The sequence below is a fragment of the Choloepus didactylus genome, chromosome 4, assembly GCF_015220235.1.
Source record: "Choloepus didactylus isolate mChoDid1 chromosome 4, mChoDid1.pri, whole genome shotgun sequence".
Lineage (NCBI taxonomy): Eukaryota > Metazoa > Chordata > Mammalia > Pilosa > Megalonychidae > Choloepus > Choloepus didactylus.
The window spans coordinates 174,708,047-174,726,758 of NC_051310.1; the positions used below are offsets into that span (position 1 = coordinate 174,708,047).

The following is an 18,712-nucleotide window of genomic DNA, read 5'->3' on the forward strand; positions in this document are numbered from 1 at the left end:
AGAGACCAAGACTGAGCCCTGGAGCATGTCAACATAAGTCTGAAGAAGGGAAGCCAATAAGAGGAGATTGGGAAGGAGAAGCCAGTGAGAAGGAGAAAAATCAGGTAGGTGTAACAGGTTTCAAAAAAGCCTAGAGCAAAAAAATTTTCAAGGAGAGAGTCATCACTAGGTAAATGCTGTTTAGAGCTCTGGCAAGATGTAGGACACTGGTGAACTTGATAGAGTCATTTCAGTATAATGTTAGGGTCACAACTCCGATGTAAGTTGAGAAGAGAATCTGAGGTGAGAAAGTACAAATAACAAATAACTTTTCTGAATTTAGTTGTAACACAGAACAGAGAAATGGGTTGACAATTAGAAAAAATGGTGGGTCAAGGTTTTTGTTTTGATTTTTTAACATGAATCTTTTAAGGATTGTTCCTATGTGAATGCAAATGATCCAGAGAGAAAGAAAGTGATGATACAGGACACAAAAAGGGTAACTCCAAGAGCAAAGCCTTAAGAAAACAAAGCTAATGTAATGAAGAGATTAAAAGGACAGGATGGAATTTTATAGGAGCAGGTATTTTGGATGGAAGGAGTCCAGTTTTTTTTCTAAACACTATTCTACATTTTCCAAGTGTCTACAATTTATATACATTACTTTGTAATAAGAACAAAAAGTTATGTCTAAAACTTTCTTGAGTCAAAGTAGAGTAAAAATATGTCATTAGATCAACATATTTTTAAGCATATTTTCCAATAAAAATAGAAACTATGAGAAAAATTACTATCTGGCATATAATAAGCACTCATAAACATTTTTTGAATACATGAATTTTTTTAATGAATACATTCATTTGTTAATGAATATATGAATAGCTTAAGATAACCATTTTTTTAATTAATGTCTTTCATATTTTGTAACAGTGTCTCAAAAAAACTTTCAGTTGGTTTCACTTGTTTAATGCCCCACATCACAGTTACTAAAACAGTTTACTTTTTTTTCCCTTCCCCTCTTACCTCTGGTGGTCCACTAAAAGAATATGCATAGAGAATGGGCTGAATCATGATTAGAGACTGGGTCAGATCTTGACGCATAAAATGGTGACGATAATATGAACTCTCATCAGGACTATTGTTAAAAACTTGCAGGAAAGGAGATCTTCTTAAATGAAACATAAACTAAAAAATACAACATGAGGATAGCTTTTACTAATTACAACACTTAATACAATGAAACAGCAAGTTACCAAAAAAATTCTAAATTGTATTCTTCAGAAAGGAATTATAATCATGATGTTTATCTGCTGCTTAAAAATGTAAATATAATTCAATAACAATGAAAAAAAATTGAAGTAAGAGAAGTGGCGCCAAAGGAAAACTGGAATAGGGACAAAAGATTCTTAACTATTAAACTGGCTTGCCAAAACTCCTTGCTCATATATAAGTTATTCAGAGGCTAATGCCAGGTGGTGCTTTATCAGCATTCTTTGTTTTTATTCCTCATCCCTCTGTCCAAATCTCTGGGCTTTTTATTACTCCTCATTACCACCACCAAAAGACTCTTAAGAGAACATGAAAGAAGATTAACAGGTTTTCTACTTTTTGTATAATTCCCCCAAGAATTGCATTAGCCAGGGTCTACAATGGTTTAAAAGAAAAGAGAAAATAAGAACTTATGTACACTTGCTTGTTTCTTTATATTTAATTTCTGTCCTATCCCTGAGAAACATTTTCCAGACTTCATGCTTCACTACTTTTTTATCCTTTTAACTTCTCCCCCTCTACCCATTCCTCGCATGAAAAAAAATCAAAAAAGGGGTATTGTTAGGCCTGATTAAAAGACAGCTACACTTGGTCTTTGATTCAATTATGACAGGATCAGTCCCAAGCAAGGTACTCCCATGTGTCTTTCAGGCACTTCTCTCAACTGCCTGTCATCCCATGTTGACTCACAGGAATGTCCAATTGGTCAATTTTAGTTAAATATTAGAGGATGAAGACCTCCCTTAAATTTAATTGATGCCACCTTTTAGAAGATCATCTGGCTTTGAAACCCCAAAGAAAAAGGTATTTCTGGGTCCTCTGCTCCCTACATCCAGTAGAGAGGAAAAGATGGGATGCCTGGACCTCTCTGAAAAATCTATGAGCCTCAAGAAAAGGCTTGGAGTAAAGAGAGAAAAGAAAAAATGAAAAGTGTGGAGAATTTATTCAAATACCTAGACTAATATGCTTATTCCCTTTCCTATTGGTTTCTGCTATGAAGATGAGATCTGAGAATTCCCAAAACACAGAAAGAGTTTTGATGCTTTAAGACAAGCAGACCCTAATATCAAAATAACTGTCTTTTTCTGGTTTTCCAAGATGTCTTCTGAGGTTGAGGAAGTCTCCTTCATAAGCATGGAGTTTCTGGGTTACAGCTCAATAAGTGGTCTTCAGAAAATTAGAGTAGCTTTGAAAAGAAAGTTGAAACTTTAGAAAGTTTTTGTGGGCAAAACTTAAAGAGTTTCTACATGTCTCAATACTACTCATCCTTCTAGGCTAAGCTAAAATGCCACCTTCTCTATAAAAATACATCAAACCATCCATTTGGAAGGATTCCTTTAAGTTTTCTTTAAATTTTGTTTGTCTTTCATAGCATTTCTCACTTTTTGTTCTGTGTTGTTCATATGTATTTCAGATATCACCTTTCAAACTGAAAGCTCCTTGAAGGCAGGATTCATGTCAGCCATCTTTTTCTACCTAAAGTTCCTTGCACACAGTACTCAGTTGAATTAATGTTGTCTCTGTTACTTATTACATAATTTAACAATCTCTATTTTTTTTTAAATATCTTTTAAATTGATAGGTAGAGGGATAGAGTCTATTGTCCCAAGTGGAAAAAATTCTGGAAGGTAAATCAAATTAGCTTTCTTTTCTAATTATCTGACATGTCACCATAAAATGGTTCTCAGGTGATGATAGTAGGTTGTAAGAAAGACTAGCTGACTGATAAAATTACCTCAGATGAAATACTTTTGGTACCACTATAATTAGACCTACTTATATCAGATGGAAAGCTAATTTGCCTTACACCTAACTCTGTTCCACAGTGGAGCTCCAGTGTAAATGTCTACTCACCATAAATAAATGGCTATTTGCAAGGTCAACGTAAAATTATTGCATACTTTTCACCAACTACACAAAGCATAATGCTAATTTATTAGCTATCCTAAAAGTTACCTAATGTACCAATTTGTATACATATTATGTCCCCCAGAAAAAGCCATATTCTTTCATGAAATCTTGTGTGGGCAGATGTATTAGTGTTGATTAAGTTGGAAACTTTGGATTAGGTTGTTTCCATGGAGATGTGACCCACCCAACTGTAGGTGACAACTCTGATCAGATAATTTCCATGGTGCCGTGGCCCTGCCCATTCAGTGTGGGCCTTGATTAGTTCACTGGAGCCCTATAAAAGCCCAGACAGAAGGAGCTTACAGCTAGCTGCAGCTTACAGAGACATTTTGAAGACAGCCATTGAAAGCTGACATTTTGGAGAATGCCATTTTGAAACGCAACCTGAGAGCAAGCACACGCCAGCCACGTGCCTTCTCAGCTAACAGAAGTGTTCTGGATGCCAACGGCCTTTCTCTAGTGAAGGTACCCAATTGTTGATGCCTTACCTGGACACTTTATGGCCTTAAGATGTAACTTTGTAACCAAATGAACCCCCTTTATAAAAGCCAATCCATTTCTGGTGTTTTGCATAATGGCAGCATTAGCAAACCAGAACACCTAACCAAAATAATATCCCAATACCATAGGTCCTGTGAGACAAGTAATAAAAGAAAAATAACAGGAAAAGTGAATTCAATGCTATTAGCAACACTAAGAGAAGAACATGGACCTTTTAATCTACTTACCTGTGGATAAAGAGAGAAAGTTTCTGAAAATCTGAAGGAACTTGGATCATCTTTGTGATACTCTCCAAATTTCTGACACTGAATAAAATAAGATGTGTAAGTAATGTGTTTCCTGGCATCAGAGCTAAAACTGGGGCCTATATAAAAATCTATTCACAAAAAGTTATTATTCTTTAGAAGGCAGATACTTGATACAGGATAAAATGGAATATTACTCACAGACCGATCAAGAGACTAGTTACAAAGAAATAAATGTGAATTTCAGAAGCAAACAATATGTAGCCCCAATGCAATAACAACTCACCTTAAAATGTTTGGAATATTTTTAACTAAGTGTCTCTGACAGCAAATAAAGAGCTCTTAGATAATGAACAGAATAGCATGTTCCAACCAAAACTCTATCTAAAAAAGATATTAGTCAAATGACATAAATGCACTCTTAAAAGGCCATACTGTCTCCAAAAGCAAGTTTCTGTTATAAAATTTGTAAAGAACACATAGAAAGACATAATTGGTTTGACTGTGTTTTGGCTTCCATGAAATATCAGTCATCCAAGGATAGAAAAGCTAAATAAAAGCTCTAGCTTACCAGGCAACAAAAGTCCGGCACCACTTGTCATTAAATAACTCTATTACTTAATTCTTAATGGCTGATGAGCATTCAATCTATTGATATTTATTATAACTATCTTAACCAATCCCTCATTATTGGCATGTACATTCGTCCTGCTATATCACTAGGATAAATTCCTAGAGGTACAATTTCTGAGTAAAAGGCTGTTTTTAAGTTTTTGATGTATGTTGCCAACTACTTTCTGTATATAAAGTTATAGAGATGTTATACAACAACAAGCTTGCAAATACTAGCCAACTCTAAGCATTGTCATTTTTCTAATTCTTACCAGTTTAACCAATGAAAAATTGTTTTCTTGTTCTATTTTGCAACTTTGATAATAAGATTGGTAACTTTTTCATATATTTACTGGTTACTCACATTCTTTCTTTTGCTAATTCCTTGTTCATTACCCTTGCTCATTTTTTGCCCAAATCTTACTGACTGAGCTCTTACATATGAAATTTTTCACACTCTTGTCATACATGTAACAAACACCATCATTAAATTCTGCTTATGGTATTTTTACTACAGGATTTTTTGTTTCTATTTTTACATAATGAAACCTTTTAATATTTTTCTTTAATGGCTCCTGCCATTGGTTTCATGTTAAAAAGAAAAACAAGCCCTTCTCCACCCACAGGTTAAGTACATAGTAATCTATATTTTTTAAAGTCTATACCAGACACCAATATAAAATCTGCCCACTCTATACATACATAGATTTCTAGTCTTTGATCTATTTCTTTAAAAATGTGAACACCTGTAAAATGCCCTAGTATTAGTTACTGAAATCATAAGAAACAATCCTTATGCACCTTTCAACCAAAACCCTAATACAAATGAGAAGGAAGACAGACACATAAAGGAGAATATCCAAGAGCCACTGTTTGAGTTATTCAGAAGTAATATGATTGGGCATATAAAGCAACACTAGTATGTTTTCTGGAGAAAAATAACATCAGTTGCAAGAAGGTTAATTCTGTCTTTAATTAAATAACTATTTATGCATAAATGTAGCCAAATAAGATAATTCTAAGGGTCAAAGCCTAGCTTCTGTAAGAAAATGGTAGTGACAAAAGTGATCATCTTTAAAAACAGCAAGTCTAAAGTGTGTGGTCCCACTGGTGCAGCAAGAGAAAAACCCAGATGGGGTAAAATCTTCAGGTAAAGCCCCAGAAGTCTTAAACAAGACAGAGGATTTTCTGGGCCACCTCTTATCAGGTAATCACATAGTGGCTAGTGGCACAGCTAAAGGGAATGTACAAATAGTAGTCAGTGGATAAACCAAAGGTCAAAGATGAAAAAAATATCAAAAAGCAGTTATAAGTTGTGAGATACTATTCAATAGAGAAGATCAGAAATCAAAAAGGAACAGATACATGAGGATGGATGCAAGATAGACAAAAACAAGAAACTGAGAATGGAGGGCACAAATCATCAGTTGTGTGGTATCAGTGTTCTATATGATACTGAGTGGAGCAAGGGCTTATCTGTCATATTAACGGTGTCAGAAACAAAGCAAATGTGGCATCAGTACCAATTTGGCCCTACAATGCCTTCTATCTACAAGACAGTAAAGTAAATTGTGATGGTTAAATTTTAGGCATCAACTTGGCTAGGGCATATGGTAAAACACTGGCCTAAATCTTGCTGCGAAGATATTCTGCAGATGGGATTAGCATCTACGATCAGTTGACTTTAAGGAAAGGAAATCAACCTCAAAAATGTGGGTAGGCCTCATCTAATCATTTGAAGGCCTTAAGAACAAGTAACTGAGGTTTCCACAATAGGAAGGAATTCTGCCTCAAGAGGACAGCCTCCACACCTTCCTGAATTCCCAGACTAAGGAATTCAGACTCAAGATTTGAATATCACTCTTACCCCAGAATTTCCAGCTCTGGCTTACCCCAGATGAGCTAATTCCCTATAATAAATCTCTTAATACATATTCATATATTCTGTTGTTTCTGATTCTCTGGAGAACCCTGACTGATATAGAAATGATGCTGTTGTATAATTAAAATAACTGAATCATCAAGAAAAAGGAAACAGTTATATTCATTATGACAAATTGAGGCAAAGAAGTTTATTAGTATACTTATACAGATTTCATCAGGAAAAAAAAATTAGAAAAGTTTTAGTACTGAAGTGTGATTGTCTCCTTTGTGTTGCTGTTATCGTTGTAAATGAAAATTCAGCAATGTGAAATCAGTACAAAATGTGAGGCTGTACTGTATTAGCTACTTAGTATAGCTTCAACAACTACAGGTTCACTTATCATCACCTGTAGCTTCATTTCATTTTCACCCTAATTTGATTCAATCGATTAAAGAAAAGAATGTAAATACCACATTTTCACCAGACTTTCACTATATTTAAGGGTTTCTCAGTTACTAGGGGTCCAACAAGAGATTATGACTTAACAACAACAAAAAACATTGTTTTTGAACTTTGCATACCATACAATGCTAAGTCATGGTGATGGACAGTGACCAAATTGTCCTGCCAGCAATTTCTTTAGAGATACTACAGCTCTGCATGGCACTATGCAGTAAGTCTATGTTACTTTGGTAACTCCATTCCCAGTTTTTGATGCAAGACAGGGGAGGTCACTGATAACTGGTGAATGTTGTTTTGCACAGAACAGAAGTCTGATAATGTCATCCTCTTCCTCCCATACATAGCTGCCAACTGAGTTATGGGCCTGGAAAAGCTTTACAGATGTGAGAGAAGATGGAGTAAAATTTCTATTGTGCCATGCCCCACCAGGACCCGACTGCTTGGTTGCTGTTGTTAATGTGACAAATTGCAGACATATAGATTAAAAGTCAATTGATTGTACGCTTTGTATGACTGCATGGTATGTGAATATAGCTCAAAAAAATTGAATTTTTAAAAAAGTGAATTGCACTATGAGATTTTTATAATTTCCTATTTTTTCTGTCTCATTTAGTTATTTACTAGGTCCTTCTGTTTTATATTTTGTCAGTGTTTGTGTTTTACAAACATGTCAGACAATATGGCAATTTCTGAAGTTGAGGTTTGAGCTAGAAAAGAAAGATTCTAAGCCTAAGCCTACAGAGAATTCTACTAATTCTAAAAAAATTACAATCTCCTAAATCATTTCACTGCACATATGCAACAAGGGTCAAAGAAAAAGCCCATCTTTACAATGAAAGCTACCCTATCAATGAGTTTTACATGAGTTGGTAATCCAAGTTGTACCACTCAATTTCACACCATATGTGACAACCTACAAATGCAGCAATAGCTCGGCAAAATTGAAAAGGCACTTTCCTAGAAATCACAACCATTTGACAAGCAAAGGTGCTAGAAAAAGCTTTTAGAACCTCATTGTTTGTTAAAACAAAGTCCAATCATTGAAAAGACTCACAAAGCAAGTTATTTAGGAGCAGAACTTATCCAGAAAAGGAAAAGTCACACGGTTGATAAGAACCTAATAATGCCAACACATAAAATTACAGTAAGTAAAATGCTACGACAAGATGCAGTCTGATAAACTGAAAAGGTTCCATTTTAAAATAATATAAGTCAAAATATTGATGATGTCACATGATCCTGAAGAGATTTTGTAATAAGTTGAAATATAACAGCTTCTCTTTCAAAGTTTGATGATTCCACAGATGTCACCAATTTCATGTCAGATTTGTAAATGCAATGAACTTCAAGAAAACTTTTTTGCTGCCCCAGACAAAGGCTAAGATACACTTAATTTCTGTATTCCTATCAAGAAACAAGAGTTCAACTTAGAGGAACTGTGTTGGCATTTGTACTGATGGTGCCCTATCAATGGATGACTCAATGAAGTTTTGTCTCTCTTGTTAAAAAAGACATGCTGATGTCACAACACTACTTTCTTTACAGAGAGGTGCTGGTGTAAAAAATTCTTGGAGCTGAAATGGAAAAAAAGTGCTGGATGATGTTACAAAAAATGGCTAACTTTATTAAACAAATAACAGTTCACTCAAGAATGTTTCTTTAAAAACTAAATGATTGAAGGTACTGTGAACAGTTGATTGTACACCATGGATGATTGTATGGTATGTGAATATATCTCAATAAAACTGAATTTTTTTTAAAAAAACCTGCATAGAAAACACACACACACACACACACATACACACACAAAAGCCCACATGATGCCCACACAAACACCTGCACATGAATGTGTATAGTACCAAGAGATGAATGGATGAACAAACTGTGGTACATCTATCCAATGGAATATTATTAATCAATAAGAAGAAATGAGCTATTAAGTTGTGAAAAGACATGGGGGAACCTTAAATGCATATTGTTAAGTGAAAGAAGCCAGGATGAAAAAGCCACACTGAATATCAATTATGATATTCTGGAAAAGGCAAAACTATAGACAGTAAAAAGTGGTTGACTGAGGTTCAGAGAGGGAGGAGGAGAGCTGAAAAGGTAGAGCAAAGAGCATTTCTAGGGCAGTGAAATCATTCTGTATGATACTGTAATGGTGGATACGTGACATTACACATTCATCAAAACCCACAGAACTGCACAACACAAAGGGTGAACCCTAATATAAACAATGGACTTCAGTTAATAATATGTATCAATATTGGCTCATCAATTGCAATAAATGTACCACACTAATTCAAGATGTTAATAATTTGAGAAAAAGGGGTAGGGGGAATATATGAGCTAAAAGGTGAGTTAAAGTACTTTGAAGGAAATAATAGGCCAGAGTTTGCTGATTGTGTAAACTGCAGAAACTAGTCTACATAATGGACATTTCTCCTCAAATGTACAGGATGAACAACTCTCAACAAGATCCTTAAAGAAATATTGACTTCAATGATAAGACTGTTGGATTTAAAGGAAAAAAGAACCTGAAAAAAAAAAATCATGCTGCAGAAGCAAATCAATGGTTTCAACTGTTTCTACTGCCGCATAATCTTGATATCTGCAAATCTCAATTTTATTGAAAACCAATTATAAGAACTGCAGATACAAGTGAACAATATTTTCCCTCCCTTTCAACACAGCGTATGACTGAAGGGCCCCTTCTCTGAATCTTCTGCTCCACTTGAAAACTTGACTTTGAGGACACAGGAAGAACTTTGTGAATTGCAGTGTTATCACACACTCAAGATTTACTGCCCAACCCCCAAATTAGTCCTGGATTTCTGGGAAAGGAGAGTATCTTGCCATCCCATAGGTAAGCAATGAATATTTTGTTCACTTTTCAACTTTTACATGTGTAAGTTATTTTCAGAAGAACAAAAAGTGTCTCATTTCAGTTAAAAATTAAATCCCTGTGTGCTTATTTCAATTGAAATTTAGTACAGTAAACAAGCTTAGATTTCACACTAAAGAGGAAAATTTCTCATTTTTATTTTTAATTTCTCATGAGATGCAAAAATAAACTGAAATTGGATCAATGACCTAAATATAAGAGATAAAACCCTAAAACTATCAGAGAAAACAGGGGAAAATCATTGGGATTTGGCAATGGATTTTTAGATGACACCAAAACTAAGAATAACAAAATTAAAAATAGATAAGCTGGACTTCATCAAAATTAAAAACCTTTGTACATCAAAAGACATTATCAAAAAAGTGAAAAGACAACTTACAAAATGGGAGAAAATAATTGCAAACCAGATATTGGATAAAGGGCTTAATATGCAGAATACATACAGAAATTTTACAATGCAACAAGAAAAAGATAAACAACCCATAAAAAAACAGGCAAAGGAGTGGTGGCCGAAGCAGGGGGACATCAAGGGACGTTCAGGCAGGGACCATGGCGGAAGGTGGTTCGGAGCGGGCTGACGGGCGCATCGTCAAGATGGAGGTGGACTATAGCGCCACTGTGGATCAGTGCCTGCCCGAATGCAAGAAGCTGGCCAAGGAAGGAAGACTTCAAGAAGTCATTGAAACCCTTCTCTCTTTGGAAAAACAGACCCGTACTGCTTCTGATATGGTGTCTACATCCCGTATCTTAGTTGCAGTAGTGAAGATGTGCTATGAGGCTAAAGAATGGGATTTACTTAATGAAAACATTATGCTTTTGTCAAAACGGCGGAGTCAGTTAAAACAAGCTGTTGCAAAAATGGTTCAACAGTGCTGTACTTATGTTGAAGAAATCACAGACCTCCCAGTCAAACTTCGATTAATTGATACTCTACGAATGGTTACAGAAGGAAAGATCTATGTTGAAATTGAGCATGCTCGACTGACTAAAACATTAGCAACTATAAAAGAACAAAATGGTGATGTGAAAGAGGCAGCCTCCATTTTACAAGAGTTACAGGTGGAAACCTATGGGTCAATGGAAAAGAAAGAGCAAGTGGAGTTTATTTTGGAGCAAATGAGGCTTTGCCTAGCTGTGAAGGATTACATTCGTACACAAATCATCAGCAAGAAAATCAACACCAAATTTTTCCAGGAAGAAAATACAGAGAAATTAAAGTTGAAATATTATAATTTAATGATTCAGCTGGATCAACATGAGGGATCCTATTTGTCTATTTGTAAGCACTACAGAGCAATATATGATACTCCCTGTATACAGGCAGAAAGTGAAAAGTGGCAGCAGGCTCTGAAAAGTGTTGTTCTCTATGTTATCTTGGCTCCTTTTGACAATGAACAATCAGATTTGGTTCACCGAATAAGCAGTGACAAGAAGTTAGAAGAAATTCCTAAATACAAGGATCTTTTAAAGCTTTTTACCACAATGGAGTTGATGCGTTGGTCCACACTTGTTGAGGATTATGGAATGGAATTAAGAGAAGGTTCTCTTGAGAGTCCAGCCACTGATGTTTTTGGTTATACAGAGGAAGGTGAAAAAAGGTGGAAAGACTTGAAGAACAGAGTTGTTGAACATAATATTAGAATAATGGCGAAGTATTACACGAGGATAACAATGAAGAGGATGGCACAACTTCTGGATCTATCTGTTGATGAATCAGAGGCTTTTCTCTCAAATCTAGTAGTTAACAAGACCATCTTTGCTAAAGTAGACAGGTTGGCAGGAATTATCAACTACCAGAGACCCAAGGATCCAAATAATTTATTAAATGACTGGTCTCAGAAACTGAACTCATTGATGTCTCTGGTTAACAAAACTACACACCTCATTGCCAAAGAGGAGATGATACATAATCTACAATAAGGGGTCTTAGTGCCCTTGATGCTTTCAGAAAAGAGTTAAAATTGGAAGTGATTAAAAAAAAAAAACTATTATCATGGTATATATGTTGGGTTTTTTCCCTTCTCAACTCCTTTGTCTAAAATTTAAAAGATAGTGAATATGTTTGAGGCCCTTTTTAACTTTTAGGACCCCTGATTTCATTAATTGTTTAACTTTATGTTTGCAGTGGGTGCAAAAATATAACATTTTTATTGTCTGAGTACTCAAAAAGTTGTGTCATAACTTACCCAAATATGTATTCTATTGTTTGAAACCTTTTTAGCTATTTGTTTCATTCCACTAACAACTATAATTATAATAAAAGCAGTATATGCACGTTTAAAAAAAAAAAAAAAAAAAAAACAGGCAAAGGACTTGAATAGACAACCTCCAAAGATATACAAATGGCCAATAAGCATATGAAAAGATGTTCAACATCACTTGCTGTTTGGGCAAAGCAAATCCAAACTACGATGCAATACCACTCAAACCCACAAAGTTAGCCATTATTTTAAGATTGGAAAATAACAAGTGTTGGAGAGAATGAAGAGAAATTGGAACTCTAGGGAATTGCTGGTAGGAATGTAAAATGGTGCAGCCACTGTGGAAAGCAAATGTGGCAATTCCTCAGAAAGTTAAATACATCTATCCCATCCACATCCCAAGGGGGTTAGGGGTGTGGCATCCCCATGGTCTGGAAAATCTGCATAAAATTTTCTGGCCCTCCCTTTGTTTTTTATGGGGGTTTACTGTACCTTATTGGTATCAAAAGATAAAATATGTTGATATTATACAATACTATATGTATATTTTATGCATTTCTGAGTTTCTAAACTTTTTCTGTGTTGTCTACTGGCCTTTGCATGTTGTTTGTGACTTCTGCAAAACTCACAAAAAATTCCCATTTAAATTCTTATGCTGACCCACAATATACCGAAACTGCAATGAGAAAAGTCATGATGTGGAAGGGATAACTATAGAATTACTATATTACCCAGCAATTCCACTTCTAGGCATATACCCAAAGAAAGTGAAAACAGGGTTGCAAACAGACACTTGTACACCAAGGTTTATAGCAACATTATTCACAATACTGAAAAGGTAGAAATGAAACACCTTAGGGTCCATCAACAAATGAATGGGTAAACAAAATATGGTACATATACACAATGGAATATTATTTAGCCATTAAGAATGAAGGCTGAGACATGCTGCAATATGGAATAAACCTGAAAACATTATGCTCAGTGAAATAAGCAAGGACATAAGGGCAAACATATATTGTATAATATCACTTATAAGAGATGACAAGAAATAGCAAATTCGCAGAGATAGGCGGTAGACAGAAATTACCAGGGATGGGGACCAGGGGAACAGCAGGGAGTGTTGTTTGGGAGGCGGAAAAAAGATGTGAATTTTATGTAATGTAAATTCTGTCTCAGCAAAGATGTTAAAAAAAGTAATAAAAATTATTGAGTTATCTTGGAGGCTGGCTACCACATTTTCTACTGCACTTTGCTTTTTTTCACTGAGCAATGGCCTTCAGAACAGTTCTATTATCAACACACATAAAGTGACCTTTATTGGGACTGAGAAGAAGAATATGTAGTCAATTCCTGATTGGTAATACTAATCTAGACGTTCAGGAGCATAGATTATCTGAATTAGAAGGTGTGCTGGTTTGAATGCATTATGTCCCCCAGAAAAAGCCATATTCTTTGATACAATCTTGTGGGGCAGACATATTAGTGGGGATTAAGTTGGAACGTTTGGATTAGGTTGTTTGCATGAAATGTGCCCCACCCAACTGCAGGTGATAACTCTGATTAGATAATTTCCATGGAGGCGTTGCCCCACCCCTTCAGGGTGGGCCTTGATCACTGGAGCCATATAAATGAGCTGGCAAACAGAAGGAACTCATTGCAGCTGTGAGTGACATTCTGAAGAGAAGCTACAGCCGAGGGACACTGAAGAAAGCACAGGAGCTGCAGATGAGAGACATTTTGAAGACGGTCGTTGAAAGCAGACTCTTCTCCAGAGAAACTGAGAGAGGACAAATATCCCAAGTGCAACTAAGAGTGACATTTTTGAGGAACTGCAGCCTAGAGAGGAATGTCCTGGGAGAAAGCCATTCTGAAACCAGAACTTTGGAGCAGACGCCAGCCACATGTCTTCCCAGCTAACAGAGGTTTTCCGGACACCACTGGCCATCCTCCAGTGAAGGTACCCGATTGTTGATGTGTTACCTTGGACACTTTATGGCCTTAAGACTGTAACTGCGTAACCAAATAAACCCCTTTTATAAAAGTCAATCCATTTCTGGTGTTTTGCATTCTGGCAGCATTAGTAAACTACAACAGAAGGCAATTAACAATTACCGATGTTCAAATCACTGAAATTAGATAAAACCCCTATAAAATTCAGACTAGAGAAACTAGGGCTTCAACTTTCCTCACATCTTCCTCCTTGAAACATATTATAACTGAAAATAAATAAGATACAACTTTCTCAAGGTTATTCAAATTTTGTCCTTTTAAAATTGCACTGTCACAAGTTAGATAGTCAAATTTACAGTTTTTTGAAAGTTCTTCCTATATATAGTAAATAGGGAGCTTAATTAAGCACTCTAGCTCATAAGGTGAGTAATGGGCTCCTGGCATGCTAAAAAGACAAGTAAATCAGATATAAGCAATAACTTTGCTAAAGCACACTTTCTTTGGTAATATCAAGACTTACTTGTATTTTTATGTTAATATGAATGGTTTCACACCCCAATTACTTTCTTTTAAAAGGCACACATACATATAATAAATCCATTAAAATAAAAATAGAAAATTAAAGTTATAGCAATGAAAAATATGCCCCCAAAAAGGGGCAACTCAGTAAAAACAGACTTATTTAGGATTAAATTTGGAACTAATTTCATATCAGCCCTCCCCCTAAAAACAGAAAAATAATAGATTATGTAACTGCCACTCTTTCATTAAAAAAGGAAAATGAAAGAAAAAGAAAAACAGAAAAAGAAAAAGGCATTCTAGATTAACTGGAAGATATAACTGAATTCTACTATTCATTACTATGCATTCCTCTGTAATTATGAGCAGAAATCCATAACACAGTATTTCAGTTAAGACTGTAAAGTACTTTGAAGGAGACCGTCTGCAACAAACATTACTACGAATAAAAGGATATACAGATTTAGAAAAGCACAATTTTTACTTCTCACCAGTCGAATGAGTTGTCTGTCTAGCCATCTAAGCACATCTGGCCCTTCCTCTGTTTCTGCTCTATATATTGCCAGCCGGGCCATAAGAATGGCAGCTGCCTCCTGGTCAAAAGAAGCAGCGATGTTTTGGATTTGAGTTTGAGCATCTGCCCAGCTAAAGACAAGAAAAAAGCACGGAAATACTGCTGAATTATGACAGTCACAGTATCACACTACCACACATATTTAAATTAAAAATAAGAGACAAAATCACTTTAGTAACACTATTAGCATTACCAAATTCCAATATTACCTAGAAAAATTAGCATTTTTTACAATCACTAATAGACGTTTCAGAATTATGTTCATTGTTTTTCAGAAAAATAAATCCAAATCTAATAAAATCCTCTTAAGTAACTGTAAAGGTAGATCTCCAAACACATTCCTTTAAAACAATATTTTTACAAGTAAAAATAATGGCATTTATGTGTGGGAGGGTGTATACATAGATACATAATTCTCCATATCAAACTTTAAAAATATATATCCACAATTTTGTAAATTCACAAAATGGAAATACAAAATAAGTATTCTCTTCCAGTCTAAGTAATTAGCACAATGTTTTCCCATTGGTCCTTAATCATTAGTGAAAAAAAATCACATAAATTAAAATTACCTTGTATGTTCTGTTGGCACACTGACTAAAATTAGTCAAAAGTTACTTCGTGGGAATTTTCATTTTAGGAGATTTGATATTATGCATAGAATAGTTGATTTATTAAATATAAATGTTTATAAATTCAATCCAGTAAAACTGGTCCTGGTTAGATGCAGCAATAGCTTTATTTGTTCATTTAATATTTTATAGATACATCTGGTAATACTTCAGCTGATCCTAGGTATAAAGTAATTTGCTTAAGCAAGACTGAATACTTATAGCCTTTTTGAAAATAAACACTGGACCACTTTCCCATCACTCAAAGATATAAGAGTGATCCCAAGGGAATTCACGCTGTAGCATTAAAATTATTCTCCCTACATTCTCTACATTTACTTTTCTTTCAATAGATAATAAAATTTTTAAATATTTTCCAAAAGTTTGGTAAGTAAAATATCTTAGACTAGTGAAACAGCAAGAGGCTGAGTAACAATGGTGAAAGAGATCACCATTAATTTTGAAAGTTTAATGAAATTTAAAGGCTTAGTGATTTACTTACTAATAGCTTGGTTTAATTATTAACTAATAGTTTTATTTAATTAAAAAATTAAAGTACTAAAAAAATTTTGAACTAAAAACAAAATTGTTTAAATCAGTATTTTCTCAACATAGATGACCATGAAATTTACTTGCTTTAAACTGAAACATAAAGTTGACATTTTTCTTCAGAAAATATAATGGTTCAGTAGTAACAGAAATATATTAGCAGGTAAGCACATGCAAATTTAGTAATTATAACTTATTTAACTCCGAATTAAAATTTATGCTCTAAAATGTATGCTCTTCAAGCCAAAGTTTGCTCACATTGTTAAACCTCTCTTCGCCTTTCCAATACCCCCTTTACTATGATTCATACAAATAGTTTCAAATCAAACTTTCCAAAGTTATTTTTTATATGAAAATTAGTATAAATTTTGATTGTCTTCTCAAGAATCTGAGTCCCCTTTATTTTCACACAGCTATTAACAAATATACTTACCTAGGCCCCTAAAATCACATTCCTAGTAAACAAAGAGAACTATAAGCCTTAATTACTGATAATGGTCAGGATAAATTAATTTGAAAATAACGGTGCTTTGATAAGATGCAATGATATAAATGGTACCATAACACTTAATATAACTCTACAAATAGCCTCATAAATTCTGTGCAAACAAATTGAAAATATATCGTGATAGTTAATTTTATGTGCCAATTTGGCTATGCCATGATATCCATTTGTTTGGTCAAACACTAGCCTAAATGTTGCTGTAAAGGTATTTTGCAGATGGGACTAGCATCTATAGTCAGATGACTTTAAATAAAGGAGAATACCCTCCATAATGTGGGTGGGCTTCATCCAATCAGTTCAAGACCGTAAGAGCAAAACTGAGGTTTCCAGGAAAAGAAATTCTGCCTCAAGACTACCAACATCAACTCTGGGTTTCCAGACTGCTGGTGTGCCATACAAATTTCAGACTTGCCAGCGCCCACAATCATATGAACCAATTCCTTTAAATAAAGAAATATATATGTACCTGTGTGTGCATACATATATATATATATATATTTTCCCCCCAGTGATTCATTTCTTTGTATTTCATAAAAGTATGGTCCCCAAAGAATGAGGTGGGGGAGGGGAGGGGGAACTGGCCCTTCACCATAAATAGTTTGTCTTTTGCACACTCCCTCCCACAACAGTGCCTACTCCACAAAGCAAAAGCTGAATAAAGACTTCATAAGAGAATTAAATGACTAATAACACTTGGAAAAGAACATGTGATACAACTAACTAAGAATGTTCTCACCAATTGAAAATTAATTCTATTAATCAGTGTTATATTATTATTACATTAATGTATATATAACATTATCATATCTATATTATTGCCTATTATAGGATAATGTGTATTCAGTCGGTTTTTCTCCTCCACTCGCAGCAATGCGGTAAACAAAAGAAAGTTTTGAAGAGTGTGTTTCAGGAGTACATTTTAAAAATTGCTCTTACAGTTCTTAACAAGGAATATTCTAGCATATAAGTTCCTAAAGAAAGAAATAAAGAAATACTATTTGTTGTAAGTGTTCACTCTCCAGTCACATATGCCACCCAAAACAGGAACCCAGTTTAGAAGAGCACGATCCAGGATAGTTTTGATAGATAAATTAAATCTCTAACAAATACAACTTACTTCCGTGCAATGGTGGTCACTCGGATACGTCTCTGCCCACTTGAATGCTGATACTGAGTCACAAACTGGATTGCACCACGCCCTCCTTGAGGAATTGGAGCATTATGCTGTATAAAAGTAAAGGAGTAAAAACTAGGCAAAATCTAAAAACTAAGCATGGACTACATAGCCTAATACTATAAAATCCTTTTTAAAATTAACTAGAAGGGTGGAAGTGGATTTGGGCAAGGGGAAAAATGATGACGGATGAGAGGAATGAGTCCAGCTAAGTTCAAACAGAGGGATATGGAAGAACAAAGTGAAAAGCGAAGAATAAAGAAATTATCCAGACAAGGAAAAGCCAAGTGAGTCAATTTAGGCCTAACAATAATTGAATAAAGAAAAACTGAGCTAAGTCCCCCTCTTCTAGATATGGAAGATAAAAGCAGTTACTCACATCATAAATAATGTCAATGGAAGACTATAAATGGAGAAACTCATAGTAATATACAACAATGATCCTCAGAAAGAAATAGCAAAGTGATCATTAGGGAAACCATTTTCATGCCTTTTGAAAACAGACAGTCTTGCTTTGCTTCTCTGTCATTAAGAGCCACTCTCTTCTTCACAAACTTCAATTGTTTAACAAAGCAAAAATACCTGCACCTGTCCTAGGAAGGGTATTAATACTTTGTAGTTCATTTTATGCCTAATAACTACTGGTATAAGTCAGTTTTTATGGTATAAGTCAGTTTTTATAAACTTATCATTTTTAATATGATCATTTCCTCCTGTGGCAGAAAAAAATTTTTTTCCAAATATGATTTCCTTACAATTTTTATCTACAGATTTTGATATATTAGACTTTCTTGTAGCTGAACTCAAAAATCGTTGTTTACCTTGGGACATCTAGGAGGTGCTAGCTAAATATAATTATAAAAATGTATAGCTAAAAG

At 34.7% G+C, this 18,712-nt stretch overlaps 2 protein-coding genes across 2 annotated transcripts in view; one reads left to right on the top strand and one right to left on the bottom strand.

The window, feature by feature from the left end:
- SEC23A (Sec23 homolog A, COPII coat complex component) overlaps positions 1–18,712 on the bottom strand; it is a 72,702-nt gene that overhangs the window by 15,533 nt on the left and 38,457 nt on the right. Inside the window, exons 12-15 of the mRNA XM_037834870.1 lie at positions 17,778–17,884; positions 14,913–15,066; positions 3,888–3,965; positions 1,003–1,164 (exon numbers count right to left, since the gene is read on the bottom strand). Of these exons, the coding sequence (XP_037690798.1) occupies positions 1,003–1,164; positions 3,888–3,965; positions 14,913–15,066; positions 17,778–17,884 (501 nt within the window). The remainder of the gene's footprint in view (positions 1–1,002; positions 1,165–3,887; positions 3,966–14,912; positions 15,067–17,777; positions 17,885–18,712) is intronic.
- Positions 10,264–11,724, top strand: LOC119532450 (26S proteasome non-ATPase regulatory subunit 12-like). Its single transcript, XM_037834872.1, has one exon. The coding sequence runs from the start codon at positions 10,298–10,300 to the stop codon at positions 11,666–11,668; it is 1,371 nt and encodes a 456-aa protein (XP_037690800.1). The 5' UTR covers positions 10,264–10,297; the 3' UTR covers positions 11,669–11,724.